Consider the following 23,976-nt stretch of genomic DNA (forward strand, 5'->3'; position numbering starts at 1 on the left):
TCAATTCTTGCTAGCAACGGGAATAAAAGTTACCTCTCGTACTAAATGTCTCAGATCTTTTCTAATTAGAGCAGCGTTTCCCAACCTTTTTCAACTTGCGGCACACTCATATAGCTATTATTATTATTATTATTATTATTATTATTATTATTATTATTATTATTATTATTATTATTATTATTATTATTATTATTATTATTATTATTATTATTTGTAAATATAAAATACAGTGGTATTTTTTCTCTGTGATTACTGATCTCACAGAGAAGAAAGCTCGATCACTGGTTTTCCCCGTGATAAAAAGCGTTATGCATATTTTCCATTCTAATTTAAAACTTGACAACAATTGCAATGAAATATAGGACTCAGGTTTCTAAAAATATAATTCCTTTTTCGAAAACTGTATCCAACCTTTCACAAAGAAGGAAGATCACTAAATAATGAACGAACAAACAAATCTCTTACTTTTAAAACACAAATGTAGGTAATTTGTATGCACGTTTGCTTTGTCGAAAGGATTGAATGGTATTTTAACATTTCAGACTCTCATTAGCCGCCATTAATTGTTTACGAAATTGTCTGCAACAATAAAAAAGCAATAATGGTCATAACAATGATAAATACTTTTTTCAACATTAAAAATGTACAGAAAAGTAAGTTAGTATGAAACTTAAAATTGTAGATTCATAGTAGAGGTTCATAGTAATGTGAAATACAAATATACATGTTTCCCTATGTCTTGCAATTTGATTGCTATAGAATTAACAATTTTGTTTCAATTTCCTCGCGGCACACCGGATGGGAAACGCTGAGTTAGAGGTTTAAAAGTTCTAATTCTGGCTAGCGAAAGGAAGAAAACATACCTAATGTTATAATTGTTGTTAGTTAAGGGAAGAAAACTTATTTCATGTTCTAATTCTTGCTAGCTAAGAGAAGAAAACTAACCTAGTGTCCTGATTCTTACCAACTAAGGGAGGAGAAGTTACCTAAGGTTCCAATCCTTTCCTATTTAAGGGAAGAAAATTTATCTAGTGTTCTGATACTAGCTAAGGAAATAAAATATACTTAATGTCCTAATTTTTGTATTCAAGAATTAGGACAATAGGTTAGAGTCCTTCCCTCAGCTTGTAGCAGTAAAATCAAAATTTTACTGATGTAACTTCTCTCGTTAGCCGCCATTGATAAAGATTTAAACTTCAAAATAAAAATCAAGTTACATCTGTCTAAGTGCAGGATATAACCAAAATATGACATATATGTTTATGTTATCTAGGCATACTATGACAAACACAGTGTATTTCCTCGGGAGAGTCTGGATGCTTTGGCAGAACTAGGACTGCTGGGACTGATTGTCCCAAAGGAATATGGAGGAAAAGGTGAAGGCCATTTAGCTTTTAACATGGTCACTGAAACAATAGCACGTTACGGATGCACCAGCACTGCTATGTGTTATGGTTAGTATATAGGCCTAGTATTTATTATGAAATTTCTTGTTCTTGAAATATAATAAGATAGAAAATTGCTAGTTACTCATTTAATTATATAAAAATATAAAACAATTGACAAGCAAGGTGATTAAGTTTGAACTCGAGAGCAAAGTTTTCCAAATGCTCCGATGTACTAGAAAAACATGCACACTAGAATTCTCTCAGAATATTATGATCTGAGAATTTAGATATACATGGAATATAATATAAGTATCTAATTCGAATTACATCATATATCAAAATGTAGAAAGGTTATTAAAAAAATAAACAAGTCTCGATTTACAACAAAAACGGAACAAGTAAACACTGTTCAAAAAATATTTTGTTTTCTGAATTTTGTATACAATTTTCTACTTATTTTCCTTGTCGATTTAAAAATTTCTCGCAAACCAACAAATTCTTTTTTTTCTTTTTTTTTACTATTGTTAATACAATTCTGTCATTTGAAATGATAAGTTATTAACGATTTCTTTCACTTTTTCATCTGTGTCTTAACGCGTGGCGTTCAGGAAGGTCTTCAGATGAGGAAGAGTTGGTAGGCGCAAGGTCTGGACTATATGATGGATGAGGGGCCGCGGTGGCTCGGTGGTAGAGCGTTTACCTCTGGTGCAGGGGGTCCCGGGTTTAATCCCAGCTCCCACCAAGTGAACTTTGTGGTGGACAAACACCGTTTACGTGGGTTTCCTCGGGGTTCTCCCGTTTCCTTCCACTTTCTTCATTTCACCATTTCATTCATTTCTCATAATGACCGTCTCCTTTAGCCTAACCGGCATAACCGTGGGACGTAAAACTCAAAGATTTCATCTTTTTTAAATGACGGATGATCGAATTCCTCCCAGCCAAAATATTTGACCTATCTTGAGTAATGGACGTTTTCCCAACCTGTCTTGAACAATCTAACCAATTTTTCGCAGTTTATTGTCACTCATTGTATTGTCACCATACACCTCACATATTTGACGATGAATATTTCCCGCAATCATGTTTCTTGCTACTTGGAATCGTATGTCTCAACTGTATTTCACAATCGGTGAGGCGTTTGACTTTCTTAAGAATGTTAAGCTCACACTATGGAGAGCAGAGACTGACTCCGTGAATGTAAATAGCATCCAATTGTAAGCAAGGGTTGCCGGGAGCCTCCCAGCGCACTCATTCTCGACGGTACGTCTACACGAAATTAGAAATGGTATTCTCAAACGGGAGTTACTTTAAAATTAATCCTCGTATATAAGTTTTTTTTTGAAATATTCAATTCCGTAAAATATTGAATTATAGATGTTAACTGTCTGATGAGTAATTGCACTTGTTTCGTTGTCGCTGCTGTCCTAAGCAAGAAGGCCTAGGAAAAGTTGATGAGGTGGTTTTCAACACTATTTGTCAGGGTTGCCAGACCACAGTATTTGTAGATGTCAGTTGACGTTAATCGCTGCTTTTCTTTTATATTTTAATTTCCATTTTGTAGTGTTATAAAAATTGTTTGCGTAGATGAGTGTTCTGATTTGAAGAGGAAAATGAGATTCACTAGAAAAAATCACCATCAAATAATTTCGATTCTACACTAAAAAACAATATTTAGGTATACACATAGAGTTAAAACTTTTTAGAAAAAGAGGCCCCATACCATTAACTAAGTCAATAGAAAGACTTATACGTCTGAATAATTAAGCAGACCCAAGTCATCCCAACCAAATGCCACCATACAAGCAACAACGCCTTATTCTAGTGGTCTTGGAAATCGTCGTTGGGCATTGATTACTATGCAACCACTCCTCAGACGGTTTACGATTGCCGTAGCAGTTACATTTTGCTTCAGAAGTGACGATGCGGTGCAGAAAATCTTCCCGATTATTCCATACACTCAGAGAACTGAACATCTCCAGACGATAATGGATGTTTGCCACGACAATACCAGTTGCAACCACGAGTTCCAGTTTTTCACCTTACTAATTACGCGTTGCCGCCTACCAACAGTGGTGTGATGTCTCAGTAACTCGTTTGAAGTTGGAGCTCCCTTGTGGTTAAGCGGTTAGCATACACGCCTTTAGCGAGTTTAGATCTGGGTTCGATTCCTGGTGAGAACTTATGTGATTCGCGTTAAGCTATAGGTCCACGTCTCATACAGCATCGTGCTGAAGGAGACGCTAAACAGAAAATAAAATAAAAATCGTTTGAAATTGCTTCCGAAGGTGGCTTCCAAGAAGATGATCATCAGAATAAGTTGTTGGTCAATGACCACATTGCTCATTTTTCAATGTTGTGTCACCACGGCACGAAATTTTACAAACCAACGGCATATGGTACGTTAATTAACCATTCATGATCGAAATGCACTGTCAACGTTTCTCGTGCCTAGATGTGCAGAATGTCTGTGTATGAACTGTTACAAGAAAATCACTCGAAATTGTGTGTTCTTCATGAACTTTAAGACAACTCTATTCAACAAAAACTGACAGCATCCCAGCCTGTTTTCTGAACATGTACAAAGTTTGTGACGTCATACGCGTAAGTTCAGTCCATCAATTAATTGTGTTATAGAGTGTGATTCCCTATTACATGCAAAATTAGACATTTCCATACATTGTGAAGTAAATAACAAATTTTAATTTTAAAACATCAAATTCACTATTTTAAATTGTCGCTTGTGCTAAATATTCCTTTGTCTTTCAGTGATGCATACTTGCACTGTAGCGACTTCCCTCATCACACAGAAGGTATCTCCGGTAGTTGCGGATTTATTACCAAGACTAGATAAGGAAAAGCTTGTTGGAACATTGTCCTACTCTGATCCCACAACTGGTAAGTTATCTTCCTTATGAACAATTTAGTAAAACTGAAAGTATGAACATTGAAATATATGTTTCGGTTCTTTCAATCCATCACATACAAAGATTAATTCCTCAAGATCAAATTGATTAGTTCTGCTAGATTGAAATAATTCCGAGTTTCCGTGTGGGACTCTAATCTGATTCCTTTCTTCATGCAAAGTGACATCTACTAGTGTGGTTGGAAGGTGAAAAAAAAAAACTTCCAGCGAATAACATGCCCTTAAGATGCTACTATGTCCCTCATGAGTGTAAGACGCCCCAAACACCAAGTTTTAAGGTGCTCTTCTGTCTGTAATGACGTCATCAAAAGGGGGTTCTCGACAGAACATTTATTTGACTTGTATAACTATTTTCATGCAAGTTAGAATCTGAAACTGCAATAATAATAATAAGAAGAAGAAATTTAAAAGACCAAATTCATCTTATAAGATTAAATATGGCGACCAACATGGCCACCAAAATTAAAATACGCCACAATAACTGAAACAGGTTGAATGTATGAAATGATAGGGATTGGAATGATCATTATTAATAATAAGGCTATAACAATTACCTAAACAATAAAATTTGATGAAAATAACTCATCTAATGATCATCTCTTCATAGGAGTTTAGTGATCTGTCGAGACTTACATGACAGGATTGTAATTAGCTAACTGTTTTTGTACAACCTCAAGGCACTGATTAGCGTAAGTAAATAGTTACCGGATTGGATTTCAAGCAGGAGATCGGATCGGGAGATCGGGTAAACATGCTTCAATCTTAATTTTAATCCATACTTAATATGATAAGCTTTATTTCTGGCGAAGGAAAGATATCATGGAATGAGGAGGATGACGGTGAATTGGAGTAGGACCATGAATCGTGACAAAGATACATAAATTCATATTGTTCCAGATATGATATTTTCGATTTATTTCAACCATTTTCTAACTTATGTGTGATCACTACTTCTTCGTTTCTTCTCATATGAGGTGTGTAGTGAAATATACTTTACTTACACAACGAGTTATAATGTCTCTGATATGTGACATTCATTGGGAAACATGCTTCAAATAACAGAGATAAATCTTAAAAGGAGAAGTTTTCGTGCATCAAGTGCACAGCAACAGTAAAATCCTGTTTTAATGCTCCCCAGACGTATTACTTGTCGTCGCCAGCTTGAAATGTTATGTAAATTGGATTACATCTGTCCAGGCGTTTGTGGTACCACCAGAAGTTCTGGACCCGTTACAATGAAGTTATAGCAGTCAGGGGTGCTATTACTCCTTTGAGAACCAATATTAAGTAATATGTCATACAGTAGCATACAAATGTTCGTTGTAAGTTTTGTCCTGTTTTCACTCCGCGTTTCAAACAGAATGACCTGATTTTGGACGGTGATAATTACGGAACATGGGACGTGGTGGCAAGGAAATGAGTGTTGTTTGAATGGGTGTGGCCTAGAGTTTCAGAAAATCGCCGTTAGATGTCAATCAATGCGTCTTCTCTGTTGGCAATGAGTCAAACGTAAGATGGCGTCCGCTCAATAGAAATCGTTTTGTGTGCTACAGTTTGCAAAGACAGCCAGTGATTTCAGTCCAGCATGCTTTTCGTCGGCGATTTGACAATCATCCGCCTCCACTCAAAAACATTCGTAGTTGGTATCGCCAATTTGAAGAGACATGATACTTGTGCAAAAGTAAGAGTCCCGATGAGTCTCGCACTTCCGATCATATGGTGGAATTTATCTATCGTTTAGTAGAGAGTTGGTGGTTAGGTGCCTCTCAATGATCAGGGGTCTTAGAGAGTTGGTGGTTAGGTGCCTCTCAATGATCAGGAGTCTGAGAGAGTTGGTGGTTAGGTGCCTCTCAATGATCAGGAGTCTTAGAGAGTTGGTGGTTAGGTGCCTCTCAATGATCAGGAGTCTTAGAGAGTTGGTGGTTAGGTGCCTCTCAATGATCAGGAGCCTTAGAGAGTTGGTGGTTAGGTGTCTCTCAATGATCAGGGGTCTTAGAGAGTTGGTGGTTAGGTGCCTCTCAATGATCAGGAGTCTTAGAGAGTTGGTGGTTAGGTGCCTCTCAATGATCAGGAGTCTTAGAGAGTCATGAACCGGGCAGACTGATGTCTTCTGTGGTATGCTGTCTTCTATTACCTTAAAATGTCGGCTTCCTTCGTTGATCTCCGTCACTTGTCGACCTTTGGCTATGGTGAACGACGTATTTTTCTTGGATGTCGTCTGAAGAGTGTTTACATCTGACACGGAAAATTTACAATATATGTATATATTCTTCATCATTCCAGGTGGTTTCTGTAGCATGACCGTAGTGCGTACTCTCACCTTGTACCGTATGTGCGTGATCTATCTAGCCTACTAGAAGACATTGCGCAAATTAAGATTTTTGAAAAAGAGTACAATAACACAATACTTGTACTAATGACTGGAAGTCTGTTATTGTGCACACAGTAACCAACAAATCACTGCATAATTCTTAGTAATAAAATATAAGGTATTCTGCTGTTTTTTTAATTGTGTGCATACTATCCTCGCTAGCACATCTAGTCAATATGAGTTAAAGTTTGATTACTATATCACACTTGCTATTGCCAACTCAATTATACTGCAAGTTTTCAAGAATAATGTTTGAATAATTTAAAATAGGTATAAATTGTATCGAATTTTGATTGCAAGATCTTCTGCTTATTTCAGGAAGCAATTTCTGGTTTCAAATCTCGAGCAAAAGCGACTTAATATCGGAAGATTTATTGAGAGTACTGAAATATGCATCGTGGACAACTAGTGCAGGTTTTGCTGATTGGTATGTTATTCCCATCCCAACGCCAAGCGGAGAGAAAAACGTTCGTAATCTCAGCCACATGATTGTGTTCAAGGTATTGTAACTCCATCTGCTATCTGATTATAGCATCAATATTAATTAAGAGTCTTCATCCCGGCGAAATTAAAATACCGCTAATTTTACAGTAATTATGTGATATCTTCAAATAGATAAAAGAAAATCGAAATGTGGAACAAGAGCGCCCTAGACAATATTATTTTACATGAGATACCGTTATCACGACTCACTTATCTGTTTTTGATTTCGAGCCATTTTGAAAATCGGCATTTATTTTGGCGTTTCTAAACAGCTGAAAATGGAAAGCCACTAGGTGACTTGTGATAACGGTACCTCACGCAAAATAATATTGTCTAGGGCGCTCTTGTTCTATATTTCAGTTATCTTTTATCTATTTGAAGATATCACATAATTAGTGTAAAATTAGCGGTATTTTAATTTCGCCGGGATGAAGACTCTTAAGACAGAAAATTAGTCAGCAATTATAAGTTAGAAGTGAGATAGAAGTATACAGGGTGTTACAAAAATGTCTCACAATATTTTGGGAACAGATTTCTCACACCAAAATAAGAAAAAAGTTCATATTGATCTGTGCTCAAAAGTGGATAGTTTCGGAGTTAAAGGGTGATGAAAGCATGAAACAATTGAACTTTAAAAGTTCATAGCTCCACTACTATGGGACCTATCGTAGTCGGGTCAAGACATCACTGAGGAATTGGTATCTGTACTATCCAAATATCAATGTTTAAGAATGCTCCAATACTTGCACACCATTTTTTAGAGAGGTAGGTGGAGAGTGATCAAGTATTCTCAAACAGCCTCTCTGAAAATGATTGTGCAAGTGCCCGAGGTTCTGGAAGATGGATATTTGGATAATAAGATGAAGTAAGCGCAAATAAGGTAGTAGTAATAGGAAATGTAAAATTAACACGCCAAGAAATGTTTGGAATTAGGTTACAAGTTTAAAGGGAAAGAAGAGAAGACAGAAGTAAAAGAGGTAGTATTCACAGTAGAACAAGCAATTATGGAAATAAAAGAACAAGGGAAGAAAGAAAGAATTAGGAGGAAAGCAGTGGCCATAATAAAACAAAACAAAGAGAAAAGCAGGAAACCTTAAGAAAGAAGAGAAAGAAGGATTAAGAAAGTTAAGGAGGAGAAAGGACATCGTGGTAGAACATGCAGATAAAGGAGTGGCGACAGTGGTAATGGAGAAGGAATGGTACAAAAAGAAACTGGAAGAATTATGTGATGACGCGTATGAAGTAGTGGGAGATAAAGATATGAAAGATGATATAAGAAACAAAATAATTGAAGATGGAGAAAAGCAAAGTTTCAAGAAATTAATGAATAAAACAGAAAGAATACCGAATATGAGAGGTTTTCCAAAAATACATAAAAAAAAATTAAAGTAAGTCCGGTGATGGATTCTAGGAACATTTTCGAGCCGTTGGAAGAAGAAATAAAGCAGATTGCAGAAGAGGCAAAAGAAGGACAAGAAAGTAGCAGAGTGAAAAACACGGAGGAGGTAAAACGTAGAAGAGGTGGGAGACAGAAGAGAAAATACCATATTGTTCAGAGTACCATATTGTTCAGTGTTGATGTAAGGTAGTGTTCCCGAGCATTAAGAGGGAGTACGTTTTAAAAACAATAGAAGAAGAAATGGAAAATAAGATTATAAGAAAATGAAAAAAGGAAAAAGTGTTGAAGGCCCTAAAGCTGATATGGGAGAATAGTGTATGCATGATTGGTGAACAATTTGTGAGGATAAAAAAGGAGCTAAGCATACGTTCGAGACTAAGCCAGGTACTAGGAAAGATCGTAATGAACAGGTGGGAACAGAAAGTAAAAGAAGAAGGAGGACAAAATGTTATAATGTTTTGTAGATATGTAGATGATAGCCTTGGAATATGGAAAGGAACTAAGAAATTTGTTAAAATAATTGAAGATAAAGAAAAAGGATTAGGCTAGAAATGGAAATAGAAGAAGAAAGGAAAATCAACTTCATGGATATGACAATAGAGAAAATATGAGGCAATTTGAGACGAGGTGGTACAGGAAAGAATGCGATGCCGGGTTATACTACCATAAGAGATGTGACATAAACATGGTGATCAAGAAAAAAATATACAGAACATGAGAAAGGGGATAGAAATGATAGATAACGACGAAGAAAGAAAAAAGACATAGAAATACTGTTCCTGGTATTAAAGGGAAACGGATACAGAAGAGATTTAAAAGAAAGAAAAATAGGAAGAAGCAGAGAAAGAAGGAAAATGATGGTTTGGTATTGAAAGTTTAGGCGAGAAGTCGAAGGTTCTGAAGAACCTGCTGAGAAAGGAAAGGATTATAACTTACAGTAAAGGAGGAAAGAGAATAACAGTGAGAGAGAAAGAAGAAAGAAAAGGAGATAAGAGCAGAAGAGGAAGGAGTAGTTTACCAGGTTAGTTGTAAAGAGCGCGATGTAAAGAACATAGGGGAAACAGAAAATATATTAGAACAAAGGATAAAACAACATAAGGACAATGTCAGACTGAAAAGAGAGAACAACTCAATATATAAACACATTAAGTAAACAGGACATGAGATAGATTGGGAAGAAATAAAAGGATTAGAAAGAGAGAAGAGGAGTGTGATAAGAAAGTGGAAAGAAGCCCAGTGGATTAAGAAATACGGGAATGAGAAGTTGATGAATTGGTCTTGTGGACTTGTAATACATGAATTATGGGAAAAGATGATAGAAAAAATAGAAAGAGAGAATTAAAAGGATTAACATGAGCCATTAGGACTGGTGTGCAATGGAAAACAGCAGGTGGATAATAGTGAACAGAAAGTGTAAGTAACAAACACCTAATTAAGAGTTTAGTTCTTAAAAGTTTAATAACAGGTGTAAAAGGTTATAAACAGGTGCGCGAAATGAGAAAGTGACAACACCTAATTAAAAATTTACCTTTTAGAACCAATTAAAAGTCTTGTAAAGAGAAATTGGACGTGTCTTGCTTCCGATTTACATAAGCTGTCAATATTGGATATTTCTCTCATAATGTGTCTGAGGAAGGCTATGTTACGTAACCAAAACTGTAACACAGGTAGGTACTCTTAAAAGAATATAACTCCCGTAGAAGAGGATGATTGGGAAGCTTCAAAAAAATGTACGACACATTACACCAATATCGCTGAACATATTTTTGAAATTTACGCACGAGTGGGGGCAAATTTTCACACCAAACTGTAAGGATAAACCCAATGTCATAAAGAAAAGTGGAAATTCATCACCTGACGGAGAGATTGGAGATATGGAATGGCATATACAATAATGAGATTCCCACTATGTTGGACTCACAACAGAATTGGGATAAAATTATATTAACAGCAATAATTGATAAAGAATTAGTCCCTGAAAATACATCTGATATTGCCCGTTTTAAATCCTTACAAAGAAAAGAATCTGGTGCATGGCTACAGGTTGCACCGCCAAAAAATATTGGAACTTTCTTGGACAGCAACACGTTTCAAATTTGTGTCGCTCTATGTCTCGGTTTAAATATCTGCCATAGTTTCAAATGCACATGTCAGGAACAGGTTGATGAAAAAGGCTTACACGCACTAAGCTGTTCTAGGAGTGGAGGTCGAATTTCTCGTAATGGAGAGCTAAATAATATAATAAGACGAGCTCTTGCCAGTATTGATATCGCAAGTATTTTAGAACCATCAGGATTGCCCAGAGATGATGAGAAACGACCAGATGGAGTGACATTAACCCTTTAGAAAATGGGGCAACGACTGGTATGGGACGTTACATGTGTTGACACCTTTGCACCTTCTCATTTACCTTCAACATGTAAAGAGACAGGAAATGCTGCTGAGACAGCCTGTAAGCGAAAACACACCAAATATTCAAAATTTAAAGAAGATCATATGTTCATCGCCTTTGCTACAGAAACTATGGGAGTTTTTAGCCGGGAAGCTAGGGAGTTCCTGAAGGAAATTGGGTCGAAATTAAATCTCAAGACGGGAGATACAAGAAGTGTACAGTATTTAGTTCAGCGTATTAGTTTAGCAATACAGAGAGGTAATGCGGTCAGCATTTTACGTTCCCTCCCTTCTTCAAAAATGGGAGAAGTTTTTATTTGAATTGAACCGGAATTTATGGACACTTTCGACTGAAAAGTTTGTAAACTAAGTTTTGTCCACTCCGTGATACTTTTCATGCTACTTCCAAACATGTGGAGAATGGATTTATTCGCTATTCTTAGTTATGAAGTTAATTAGTTCTACACAATTTTGCTTTTAATTTTTATTTATTCGAGTATTAACTCAAAATGAAATATTATAAATGAATGACAATATTAAGCAACAAAAAAAATAAAAAAAATATATATTAAATTTTGTCTTAATCAATTTTTACTTGATATTATAGGAAAATTATCTTGTATGTGCATTTGTAAACTTGCAACATAGTGTGGATTTTACTTATTTATACTTCATTGACTGCAACCCAACCCCAAAGAATAACGCTATATGAGGTGTGGACCTGCAGCTTAACATAGGATCCGAACCATATCAGCTCCCATCGGGAATCGAACCTGAATTTCTAGCGCAAAGGCGCGTATGTTAATCATATACCTGTGAGGATGCTCTCCAAATAATTGTAGAGTTGTGATAATTCGTATTAGAATGTAATAATAGTGCAATGTTTGAATTCTCATTGCAGGACGAAGTCCGTGCCTTTGCAGACGAATGGGCTGCCATGGGACTCCGAGGAAATCAATCAGGACCAATGGTTGTTGAAGGAACTTTCCTAAAAGATCGCATTATTGGCTATGATGGTAGTAAGTACTTCAAAATCTTTCTCAATATATTTTATAAATTAAAATTATTGATTGAAGAATTAGATTTTTGAATATTATCATTTGTGGGTCCACAGAATATAATATATACAGAAGGTCGATCCGCGTATATGTGTCCAACTTTACACCCGTACCCCTGACCACAGAAGCGACCGAACCAAGTGGTTAAACGCGTATGCTATACCTGGAGGTCTATTTTATCGTCTGCCAAGCGAAACTGTGTATCGTGTGCATCATGGCTCCAAAGGTGAACCGTTTTTGGAAGGGCTACGTAATTGGACTTTTCCACGCCAAATATTCGGTTTCTAAAATTCAAAAGCAGTGCAAAGAAAATGGTTGTGCATTGGGTTCGATGACTATCAAGAACATAATCAAGCAGTATAAAAAAGAAGACATACTAGGTAAGCATTCACCCACTAAGGGGTCGAGGAAGCGAGCGTGTACCACAGTGACTCCACAAGTAGCTCAGAAGTTGCGGCGAATGGCATTACAAGAAAATCCCCCTCCGCAATGTGTGAGGCAGCTCGACTCCACACACCACAGTCAACTGTTAACTGTGCCCTGAGTGGGAAATTAAACCTCTGGAGGGTCTTTAAAAGTCATGGACATTACCTAAGTGCGGCCCATCGCCGTGAGAGAAAGACCAACAGCAGGCGCCTCTATGAACGCCATCTATTTGGGGAAAAGTGGAAGTTTGTGGCCATACTAGATGATACATGGGTGTATCTATCAGATTGTAGCAAAATTCGCTCGATAACTTACACTTCGCGAGATGCAAAAAGCCGTCCTGCGTTCATCCGTCATTGCAAAGCAACTTTCTCGAAAGGATTTATGGTTGTCACCGGCATGGGCGGCGATTAGGGGGGGCAAGAGGGGGCAGTTGCCCCCCCACTTTTTTGAAGTGACGCCCTAATTTATATAGTTTTATTTGGAAATGTAAACAGGGTGTTTACACAATTTGGAGAAACAAGAAACTCTGACTTTTCCCTGACTTTCCATGACGAAAGTTCCAGGTTTCCCTGACCCCTGAATAACTTAAAAATATAGAAACCCCAGCCACTACACTCCCAATAGCTGGCCTTGTTCTCTTCTGCTTCTGTTTCTTTCTTTTTTCAATTTTCTTTCCAAACGAATGTAAATTTACAAACATGTGCATTAGGCCGATATTGATTAGGCCTACATATTACACAAATTGTTACAAACGAAAGTGTGCAGTATACAGAGTACTTACGATATGAAAAAATACACATTATAATACCAATTACACAGCATTATAATATTGCCTATAGTAATAAACAGTTCATACATGATTTTACTGATTATTAAAAAAAAAAAAACACACACACACATTATGTAAAATATTTTTGCTGGTGCAGTTGTTAAATGCAACTCATTTAAAAATTTGTTTCAATCTTTTCTCGCATAGTTTTCTTCTAATTGATCTGAATATCCTTCTTGTTGTCTTCGCAGTTTAATTTTCTTCTCTTCTTCCTCCAGCTCCTTTAGTTATTGCTGAATCTTCCGTTTCTCTCTCCTCGTCTCGTCTCCAGCATTTATTTCTCTTTTCTTTTCCAAATACACCTGATATTGTCTCATTGAAATTCTCACTGAATTTATCATACCTCTTGTAATTATTAATCCTGATGATCCACCTATTCTCATCACAGAATCATATATGATCCGTTGAGCCACCAGAGATTCTTCTTGTAAGTTCTCAATAATGAGAGTTTTATTTATTGTGAAAACACTTTCAAAAAATGCGTTTCCGTGAAAGAAGATAAAGCACAATTTCACAACTGACCATAAGTCAACGACAGCCATTAACAGTAAAGAAATCAACCCTATTTCATAAATTCAGTAATTGAACAATGGACCTAAATGATTTTTCCCTGACTTTTCCTGATGATCAATCTGCCATTTCCCTGACTTCACCTGATACATTTTTACTTCCTGTCCTTTCCCTGACTTTCACTTATTTTCCAGAATGTGGACCCTAGTAAAGGTTTTGTATGTATTATTGTTTCATAGAAAAAATAGTGCCATATATTTGCCATTGCGTGAGTACGTATTGGTTATTTGTTTTCGCGTGGAGTTAAGAAAACTACAGAAATTGCGTTTTAATTGCAATTCAAAGCAATTAATATTGCAATTGCATATTTCTTTAAATAATGTGGCATATGCTTGCAGTACTTACTGTATTTCATTTTCTAAGAGTAAAAACATTCATTTAATGGCATGTGTGGAATTAAAAGTATAAGTTGTTCATTAATTCCTAGTTTCAATATAACTTCTGCAAAACAAGCGTCATTATTCATTACTGTGATTAATATTGTCCCTTCTATTTATTTGTTTTGCAAATTTATTAAATAATCTAATCACACAATTTTCCAGGCAGAATTTTAAGATGTTCATTAGCAAGAACTCAAATCTCTTCTTACATTGTCGTTGTTTAAGAGTATAAAGGGTTAATACCTACCTGTATTGCACTTAGGAATTTACTTAATAAAATAGAAATACGACATGCGGTATTTTAAGTGAAAAAATATAGTATCCTATTAGTTATACAACCTTTCATCAAACAGTGTTAGAAACACTCAGGAAATCTAACATTGATATACAATTGTTCAGATCGTATCTTGCCCCTCCACTTTTAACGTCCAACCGCCGCCACTGGTCACCGGTTAGTCTTATAAGAACAAGTTAACAATTCGTCAGGTCCCTAAAAACTGTAAAATCAACTCTGCATTCTTTCAGCAACATATACTAACCCCAATTTATACAGAAGATCTGCCTCGTTTTGTGGGCATGCCTTAAAGCAAGTGTCTGTGCATATGGATAAGGCCTCCTCACATACATCTCGTTCCACCCAGAACTTTCTGAAGCAGATGGAGACAGGCACCGGTATTCGTGCTATTCCATTTCATGATATACCAGTGACATCATCAGATGCCAGTCCCATGGATTTCTGGGGTTTGGTCTACTGAAAAGGGCACTTTCTTCTCGTCGTGTCACTACTCTAGGGGGCCTGTGGAAAGTCTGCCCGGAGAAATGCGAGAAGATTCCACTTCCTGTACTTCGTCGTAGTCTTCTACAGTGGAAGTTACGGTACAGGGCTATAGCCAGAACACATGGCCATCACATTGAGGCCAACCGATTGTGGTCCCATGGATTTTCATAAGGTTAGTGCTATTTCAAAATTGGACACATATACGCGGATGGACCTTCTGTACTCCATACTGCACATTCTGACAAGCAAGGTTTTGCAATTGTCACACTCTGATTTGCTTGAAACTCCTACAGTGAATAAAGGAATCAAAAGTAAGACATACGTGTTTTTTTTTTTTTTCCATATCAGCCAACGTGGGGATTGAAGGTGGTAAACACCCCTCTAAACTGTGAACATAGTGTTTAGCAAAGCCATAACTAGCAACGCACAATGTGCTTTTGCTTGAAACTCCTGCAGTGAATAAAGGGGTGTTGTTTGCCCTCTTCATCCTCCACGTTGACCAATATAAAAAATACCTATGTTTTACTTTTAATCCCTTTATTCACTGCAGAAGTTCCAAGCAAATCTACGTTGTCCTTTGCTAGTTATGGCCTTGCCAAAAGGTGTCGTATTGCCCTATATTCACAGTTTAGGGGGTATTTGAATCTTCATCCCTCACGTTGGTTGATATGAAAAAACACATATATTCTACTTTTGCTTACTATATTCACTGCAGAAGTTTCAAGAAAATCGGAGTTGGACACTTGGAAAACCTTGCTTGTAAGCAAAATAGTCAGGAATATTCTAATTTAGTTTCCGAAGGTGGAATGCGTCCAGGGATTGTGCACATGCAAACTATATTTAAATCAACTTGTCTCAATGAGAGAAAGCGATCCATACCGAAATTCAAAACATACGGTCATCCACTTCCGGTACACGGTAACTAATTACTTTCTAGGGTATGATATATCCGACGTTTGCTCGCGTGTAGGCTAGCGCGTGTATTTTTAGTATACAATATCCTAGGTTCGATTTCCGGTGGGAGAGCATTGAACGCATTACGTTGCTTGGAATTCACCTTCAATTGCAAACCCATGTCTCATATAGCCTCGGTGTTGCAGAGATGCTCAACTTCAATAAAGTGGTATCAGAGGGGATATGACACAAGATAGGAAAGATGAAAGAGAGCGATCCGAAAAGCCGGGAAGAAGATTTAGAAGAAGAAGAATCAGTTGTAACACTAAAATGGTGTTTCAGATCTAAGACTTGGATGAACCAGTGTTGACCACGAAACTCCTGAAATTTATCATCTAATCTCGAATTTAAAAACGTAGTTTTCATCTTCACTCTCATCTCGTTTTCGAGACGAGACGAGACGAGCAATTTCTCGTTCCGTTGGCAACGCTTCCGTTGGATAAATAGCAAATTATTGGTTGACACGTATTTTAAAGCTTTATTTTCGCAATTACCAATTACAAACCATTAGCCTAGGCTACGCTGGGCTAACGTAGTTTAAAACTGTGCACGAAAATGGGAATAATTCAAGTTTTATATATGCAAATGGAAAGCTACTACGTATATAAATGTTACATGTAAGGAGTTGGATGAACATACAAAGTATAGCACAAAAAAAATGAGTACAACGAAATTTTTCGTATTTTACATGTGTTCCACACAACGGCTCCTTAAGTTTTGGTATGTCTGCTAAATCTGGCGAATATGGTCGATCCTCATGTACTTTTCATCCCCGTCACGCGAGAAGACATTTGCACACAAACTGCCGTATGGGCTGTAATACAAATAATTCGATGTACTTATTTTTCTTCTTCTTTATCCTGGTAGAGATACACGTGTTCTGTTCATCCAACAATCTACATATAAAGTTCACGTATTTACTAACCTTGCTTCGTTCCCATTTTTGTAAGAAAAAAATAGTTGCCATGATTTTGTTTTTCGCTAACCCTCGTAGTTAACCCTTTCGTGCATGAATTATGTTCTAATTGACATGTGATGATTATTTTTTTTTCTTCCAAATTGTTCTTGATGTACTATGACATGTAAAACCGAAAATTTAGAAATTTGATATTTTCTTAGAAGAATTTAATTATTATCCTTATCTGTCCACTTGAATGGACTTCATGCATCTTGGGTAAGATAATCATTTCTGAATTGTGACACATGACACATAAAGTTTGCAAAATTACACTAAAAATAAATGGAATAAACGTTATATTGTAGAAACTTGTCGAAGTGATTTTGGTACAAGTAATGAAAGTTAAAAATGAACATATTCAACAAAATAGTACATGTAACCACTACTCTGTGCCGAAATTTTCATCCCCAAACTTTCGACTTCGTGGGTATATATTGGTTTATGTTACGTCTATCCTTGAATGGCATGATTCGCCTGTCAATGCATCCATACTCTTCATCATTCACAGCAGATTCGAATCTCTCCTTCAGTTTATTCAGTACATATCGTAACTTTTGTCATTCGCATCTCGAGGCTGTAAATTATCATAGAAATGAAGATATCTCCATATAACGTCAAACCGGTTTACTGACATTACGTCAGCTACAACTTAAAAAACTTTGTCATAAGACCAACACTGTCGCGTTCCTTGCCATTTTGATTCGCACACAGATTGTTCTGAAACAATGTCATTTACAACGCTACCTGTAAAGAACTGCGAAAACAAACCATTTTTTTCATTTTCTGTAATATTTACATTGTTATTTTTAAGAAATGGAGAAACATTCTGAGAAAACTTATTGCCATATTTTGACCACCTCACTTTTGCTTATTGTCGTCTTTGATTGCTTCTATTCAGAGGAGGATCTTCAGTTTCGTGTTCTTCATTCCCTTATGCTGATTCACTTCTGTCATCCTCAATATACCGAGTAACAAATGTTCAAGGCAGTTTGTGTGTACAGGTCTACATGTTCCTGATTACAGTTTGATTTCTGCAAAGATGGTCTTTTTGGGAGGTGTTTTGAACATACCAATTTTGTCTGCCGTAACGTGTTGGAGTCAAGTGTAGTGACATCAAATGGAAATCGAACTCAGATTTCACACATATATTAGTCAGAAGTCTTGAAGAGGCTCATTGGTTGCCATAGAGACTCCAATTATATTTTTGTGAGTGGCAAACACCACTTTTTGCAAAATCAATCATATCTTCAATAGATGTATGAGGTCCACTACAGTGGACATATTGTTGCAGACAAATGTGCTTCAAGTGGTTGCTGTCCAATACATGGGACATGTCTGTTTGGTTGATTTCTGTAGATACAAGAACAAAACCAGATAATATCATGATGTCAGCTTGTTTCAGACATTGTAACAAAGAAAAGAAAAAATATCACTTGCTTGGCATACCCTCCATAGAAGATGTCAGCAGATATTTCAGAACTCGCCACGAATCTTTCATGCCTGCTTCAAGTGTGCACCGACGGCGTCACACCCCTGCTTTCAGAGTTTCACGCTAGGTGGCAAAAAAAATTCAGATCGTCAGGCCACCCAGGTAACTTATAATGAAAAAGAATGCACTGGGGTTTGCCGGTAGAAAGTTCCGACAGAACATAATCGTAACCAATCAGCAGTGTCCACTCAAGTGGACGTTATGCACGAAAGGGTTAACTACCTCCCTGAGAAATTGCAATTTAATGTATATTTTTGTACGACAGGTGATGGTCGTCGTTTCTTTGATGAGATTCCATGCTTCGTAGCCTCGGCATTCGCCGCTTGCTGGACTGGTGTTGCAATGGGTGCCATGGATATCGCTAAGAGGCATATACAAGGGAAAACACTTGGCAACATTGGTCGTCTTTGTGATGTGGAAACAATTCAGGTAAAGTAAGATAAAAATATGTAACGTGCCTTCCTGTTTTGATACTCAGTTATAGCACAACTAGGGCAGTCCGCCATCTTTATCTATCTTGCCGAAAACTAGTTGAAAGGAATTTATAATCCAAAAGGGATTTTTATTCTAAATTTAAGTCTCCTGTTTTTGTACTTGACTTGCGTAGTTTTGTTATTTTCCGTGGAACACTATACTGATTAATGAGCAACGTTCCACCTAGATATTAAATAATACCGAATAATATTTCCCTTTACAGAAAATTTGTGAATTAAAGATATTCCTTTTGATTGATTGTCATCTCTCATCAAGTTTTGAAGATCTGATTAAAATTTTATATTTTTGTTCTAATTTCTCCATTTAAGCAATTTCTTTGAGTAAGATCGTACTTTATCAACAGTGTTCATTTTAGAAACAGGCGACGGTGAGAGGATTTTACCTATAAGTTTACGAGGTGTCTCTAAGACGACCAGAGATAAGACAAAGTAATTATTACCTTATTATTTGTAATCTTTCTGGCATTCCCTTGATAAGACTGACTGGATAGGTGAAGAGTTCTTAGTCAGGTATGCTGGCCAAGGGATTTGAGGTCTTGAGGTCTCGGATTAGGATTAGGAATTAGATTTCTGGGCTGTCTGTATCTAAGGCCATTTAGCCCTTCGTGTATGGGGAATGACGTCCCTCGGCAACCACACTATCCGATGAAAGGGAAGGAAGCAAGTGGCTTGGGACCATTGTTAGGTTCCATCCCGGCATTTGCTTCGTGTGGATGAGGAAAACCCAGAAAAACCTCACTCAAGATGGCTCCCCTGAGAAAGCTTTAATAATTTTTTCGGCCAAGTGCCCCCATCGGTAATCCAACCCGAGACTGCTTCTTGAAGTCTCGAATACGACGATTTCACGATATCCACTATATCACAATGCGCGTTGCCAATTCTAATATGGAGAATTTCTTAATCCGATCACGTGAGAAATGGTCCTCAACAAGAATGAACAGTCACACTAGACGAATAAAATAAATTGCTGGATCTAAAAGGAAACATTAAAAAGTATTCAAAATATCGTGTTACCTAAGCCGATAAATTTTTGTAACTATTAGCATCTTGTAGCATGCAAACAATATTCTTCTATTTGTTGTTACATCATAGTAGGTCCTTAGTAAATGTTCGATGGATTGCGAAATTCTTGTATCAAAGAGAGTAATCATGCGAGATGTGTTCCAAAAGTATCTAATCTTTGGTTGGATTGATTTGGAAATTCGAAACACTCATCCCCTTCAAAGCAGTCTCCTTGGTAATGCACACACTTCTCCCAGCGTTCCCACCATTATTGGAAACGCTTGTGGAATGCAGTTTTCGGAATGGTATACAACCACGCAGTCGTATTCCGCATGAAGTCTTCTCTTGACTCAAATCAAGCTCCTTTTAAAGTCATTTTCAGCTTCAGAAATAACCAAAAGTCACACGGAGCCATGTCGGGTTAGTAGAGAGCCTGACGACACACCGGAATGTTGTGTTTGGCCTTGAAAATCTAAGTGAAATGAGCAGAATGGGCAGGTAATTACAAATTTCACGGACATTCTTTTTATGCCCAAATTATCGTTCAAAATTGAATGTACCGATCCGATGCTTACCCTATATCGTTCGCAATTTCTCGGACTGTGATACGAGACGACGATCTTACAAGACCACAGTCCGCACTTGGTCAATGACATTGTCATTCCAGTTTGTTGAGAGCCTACCTGAACGTGGTTCACTGTCTACTAATCTTGCGGCCATCTTTGAAGCGGTTATACCATTCCTTTATGCATGGCATGCTCATGGTATCGTCCCCAAAAGCCTGTTGATTCTTGCGAATAGTTTCCGCTTCCGTTTTGATAAAATATCGCTGCTCAAGTTTTTCTGTCATTTTACAAAAACTGAAATCCGACGATCGCTCAGCACACGTCTTTACTCATTGGCCGACTGAAAGCGATAGTACTATGGCTTGAATTGATCACGTATCTTATATATATATATATATATATATATATATATATATATATATATATATATATATATATATATATATATATATATATACATCTATCTGTAACAGAAGACACATACGTGTCTTCTGTTACAGACAGAATGTTTGCATGAACAAATTATCCTTTATACTATCACCTTAAGAATATTCAGAAAAAACTAAATAATGTAATTTTAACTATGTTTTTTCTTATATAATTTGCAGAACTATTTTGGGGAATGCTCCATTAAGACATCAAATGTAAGAATGTCACTTTATAGCCTTGGTAAAACAATAGATGAAGCTACTTCTGGCAATGATTGGAATATCTACAGAGACTTGAACTGTAAACCTAGGTAACTTAACGTTTATGGCTCTTATTTTAAGCAATAGGTGTCTCCCACTTGTGTAGATTTGTATACATTATAAAGAATGGACCAAAACTCACGTAGGGATTGTAACTGTGAATAACTTTTTTTAAAATTTATCACTAGTTTTCAATTTATCACTAGTTTCCATTGGTATTTCATAGATTTAAAGACCACACTTATGCGTGGAATATAACCTCACAAGGGAGTTAGCGCAAGTTGCGATCGCAATTGCAGTTGAGTTGTGGTTTGTATGAATATGTTTGTTGTGCTGTTTACAAACATGTATAAAGTAAATACCATCGCCAATTACACTGTAAGCTACGAGGATCGATATTCTGCTCACAGTGATCCGTATCGAACATGATATCGTGAGGTTAGTAACTGTATTCATTGTAAACAGTGTTCCTCTAGCTAATGTAGGTATGTGCAGTGTATGCTATGATGGACATTTGCCGCGACGTACCAAAGGTCATCTGACGAAGAGTCCGAGGCGACATCTAGGGGAACCAGACAGACACGACGCATAAGAGCAAGGAACCCAATATAATAGTGAGTCCGTGCGTGTTGCTTCAACGTTGGCAGTTAATTCGTTCGCGTGTGGTGTTACCGGTTTCATAGTGCGTGATGTTACTCTAACTGTTAACGCAATCCTGTGATAATGAATCCTGTAAGTATAGTAAGCATTATTGTTAGTTATTACACATACAAAAGAAGATCCAAAAAAGATACAGTAAAGGTGAGAAATACAGCTGTATTCATAATAAATGTGATAGATAAAACGGTGGCAACCAAATGGTGGTAATAATATACATAACGGAAGTACAATAGACTATATTGAAGAATATGAATACGCAGAAGTCTTGTCTGATTGTGAATAACGTACAGATGTTCCAGAACCTGATAGTGGCGAAGATCGAAGAGTTGTTACGAAGTGATGAAAGCCAGTCGTCTGCTTATGTGCCAAGCCCACCGAAGAGAAAGAAGTGTCCTGATATATCTTTTGAAAAGGCAAAGGAGATAATTGCATTCCAGGATTCTGGGAAAACTAAACAATTAAGTTTCAATACAGTACAGAAATGATATCGTATTCTGCAAGACATACATCATCTACGATACTTACGTCAGATGGTAGAGAGAGGGGAGGCAGGCCAGCGCTCAAAACTGCACATGCTTGACGATTATGTAGCTGAAAAATTCAGGTTAGCAAGAACTCTTCTACGCACTAATCTTCACGCTGTCAATATTCATGCATTTACATATTGGAAAAAGCCCGAGAAATATGCCTGGAACGATTCACTGGATCAAAGGTTTAAACAGATACATCATCTTGGTTCATGGGAAATAACAAAATGTTTAACCACTAAAACCTGAAATATAAATGGTGGCGTGCATGAAAGATGTGAAGTATTTCATAAGGAGGTAATGTCCTTATTGAACACCATGGAATGTATACAGATTTATAATACCGATCACAGTGGTATACGGAAGGAATTTCACCCGTCGCGAACTCTGCATTTCAAGGGAAAGAAGTCAGTAAGAAGTTCGGTGTGGAGTGATCATGCGACAACTCTTTTCTTACACTATGCAACCCGTTACATCGAAAAGTGGGTATGTGTTTCCAAAGATGCTGGTAACTTACTAGGAACTTAGAGATCAGTTTGGAGTGCGAGTAGTGCAATACATGCTGAAACCGCAAAATCTGGTTCAAGTTGCCTCGAAGTCCCGCCTAATCACGAAACAAATCCTGACGCAATTCTTTCAAGATGTCTACTTCCCATATGCGGCGGAGGAGTCTCTTCCTCTGGTTGATTCGCTCGGGACATATCATGACAGGACTTATATTGATGATATCCGATCACAAAACATGGTGTATAAAGTCAAGACAATTCCTCCTGGGTGCACACCTTACATCCAGGCACTTGAAGTGCTATTCTTCCGACAGTTCAAGACGGTGCTGAAGCGGATTGAAAATCACATTATTCTTCACGGTTATCAGTTCATACCATCGTCAAAGGATTCAATTTCGTTGTTGTGTGTGTTCTACATAATCAGTTCTTCTCTCCAGCGCTGACATTGTTCGGTACTGGATATGATGACTTCTCACCAGAGAGGTTTCGAACACCGCCCGAACGTACTTGTGATGTTCAAACGCAGTGTGACTTGGAAGACTGCGTGATAAGCAACTCTGTTTCCGGCACTTTATACTCTATGGTCATGTTCATCCTCGTAATCTTTTGCCCAAAGCTACCAACAGCCCATTTTTTGAACTCGGTGACTGAACATGCACATGATTACAATGTGCACTGTAGTTGTCAATGGCAAATATTGTGCGCATATTTATACTGTACATGTAACCAAGGGCGCCCATCAGAGGGGCAAGGTTGGGCGCTCGCCCCCCTTTAGAGGAAATTGTGCTTCGGAAGATCGAAAACCAAATAGATATTTTAGAATAATTACACCGCAAAATTTGAGACTACATTTGAAATGTCGCTTATACTTGCCCCCCTTAGAAACCACAACATGGGCGCCCTTGCATGTAACCCTCGTACATACAAACCAAATCTTTGTTGCAATTCCGATCGCAACTTGCACTAACTCCCTTGTCAGGTAGATGTCCGTCATTATAGGCCTTACAGATACGGGCTTTGTGTAGCACATGATTCATGACAGGGGTCAGCACACGTACTTCTGCACGAATATTGTCCTTGAGCTGCTGTGTTTTAGAGGTTTGTTCACATATAATTTGTGTTTCAGATAGCC

At 37.3% G+C, this 23,976-nt stretch overlaps 2 protein-coding genes across 7 annotated transcripts in view; one reads left to right on the forward strand and one right to left on the reverse strand.

Annotated features, from left to right (window-relative positions):
• LOC145693678 (acyl-coenzyme A thioesterase 9, mitochondrial-like) overlaps window positions 1-23,976 on the reverse strand; it is a 154,138-nt gene that overhangs the window by 114,709 nt on the left and 15,453 nt on the right. The window lies entirely within an intron of this gene.
• Window positions 1-23,976, forward strand: part of LOC145693676 (uncharacterized) — a 206,828-nt gene that overhangs the window by 39,079 nt on the left and 143,773 nt on the right. For all 6 annotated transcript variants that reach the window (XM_081769921.1, XM_081769922.1, XM_081769923.1 and 3 more), the window contains exons 3-8: window positions 1,274-1,454; window positions 4,155-4,283; window positions 7,001-7,182; window positions 11,857-11,974; window positions 18,666-18,829; window positions 21,071-21,201. In XM_081769921.1, coding sequence (XP_081626047.1) covers window positions 1,274-1,454; window positions 4,155-4,283; window positions 7,001-7,182; window positions 11,857-11,974; window positions 18,666-18,829; window positions 21,071-21,201 — 905 coding nt within the window. The remainder of the gene's footprint in view (window positions 1-1,273; window positions 1,455-4,154; window positions 4,284-7,000; window positions 7,183-11,856; window positions 11,975-18,665; window positions 18,830-21,070; window positions 21,202-23,976) is intronic.

The sequence above is a fragment of the Thermobia domestica genome, chromosome 8 (assembly GCF_964235325.1).
Source record: "Thermobia domestica chromosome 8, izTheDome1.hap1.1, whole genome shotgun sequence".
NCBI classification, from domain to species: domain Eukaryota; kingdom Metazoa; phylum Arthropoda; class Insecta; order Zygentoma; family Lepismatidae; genus Thermobia; species Thermobia domestica.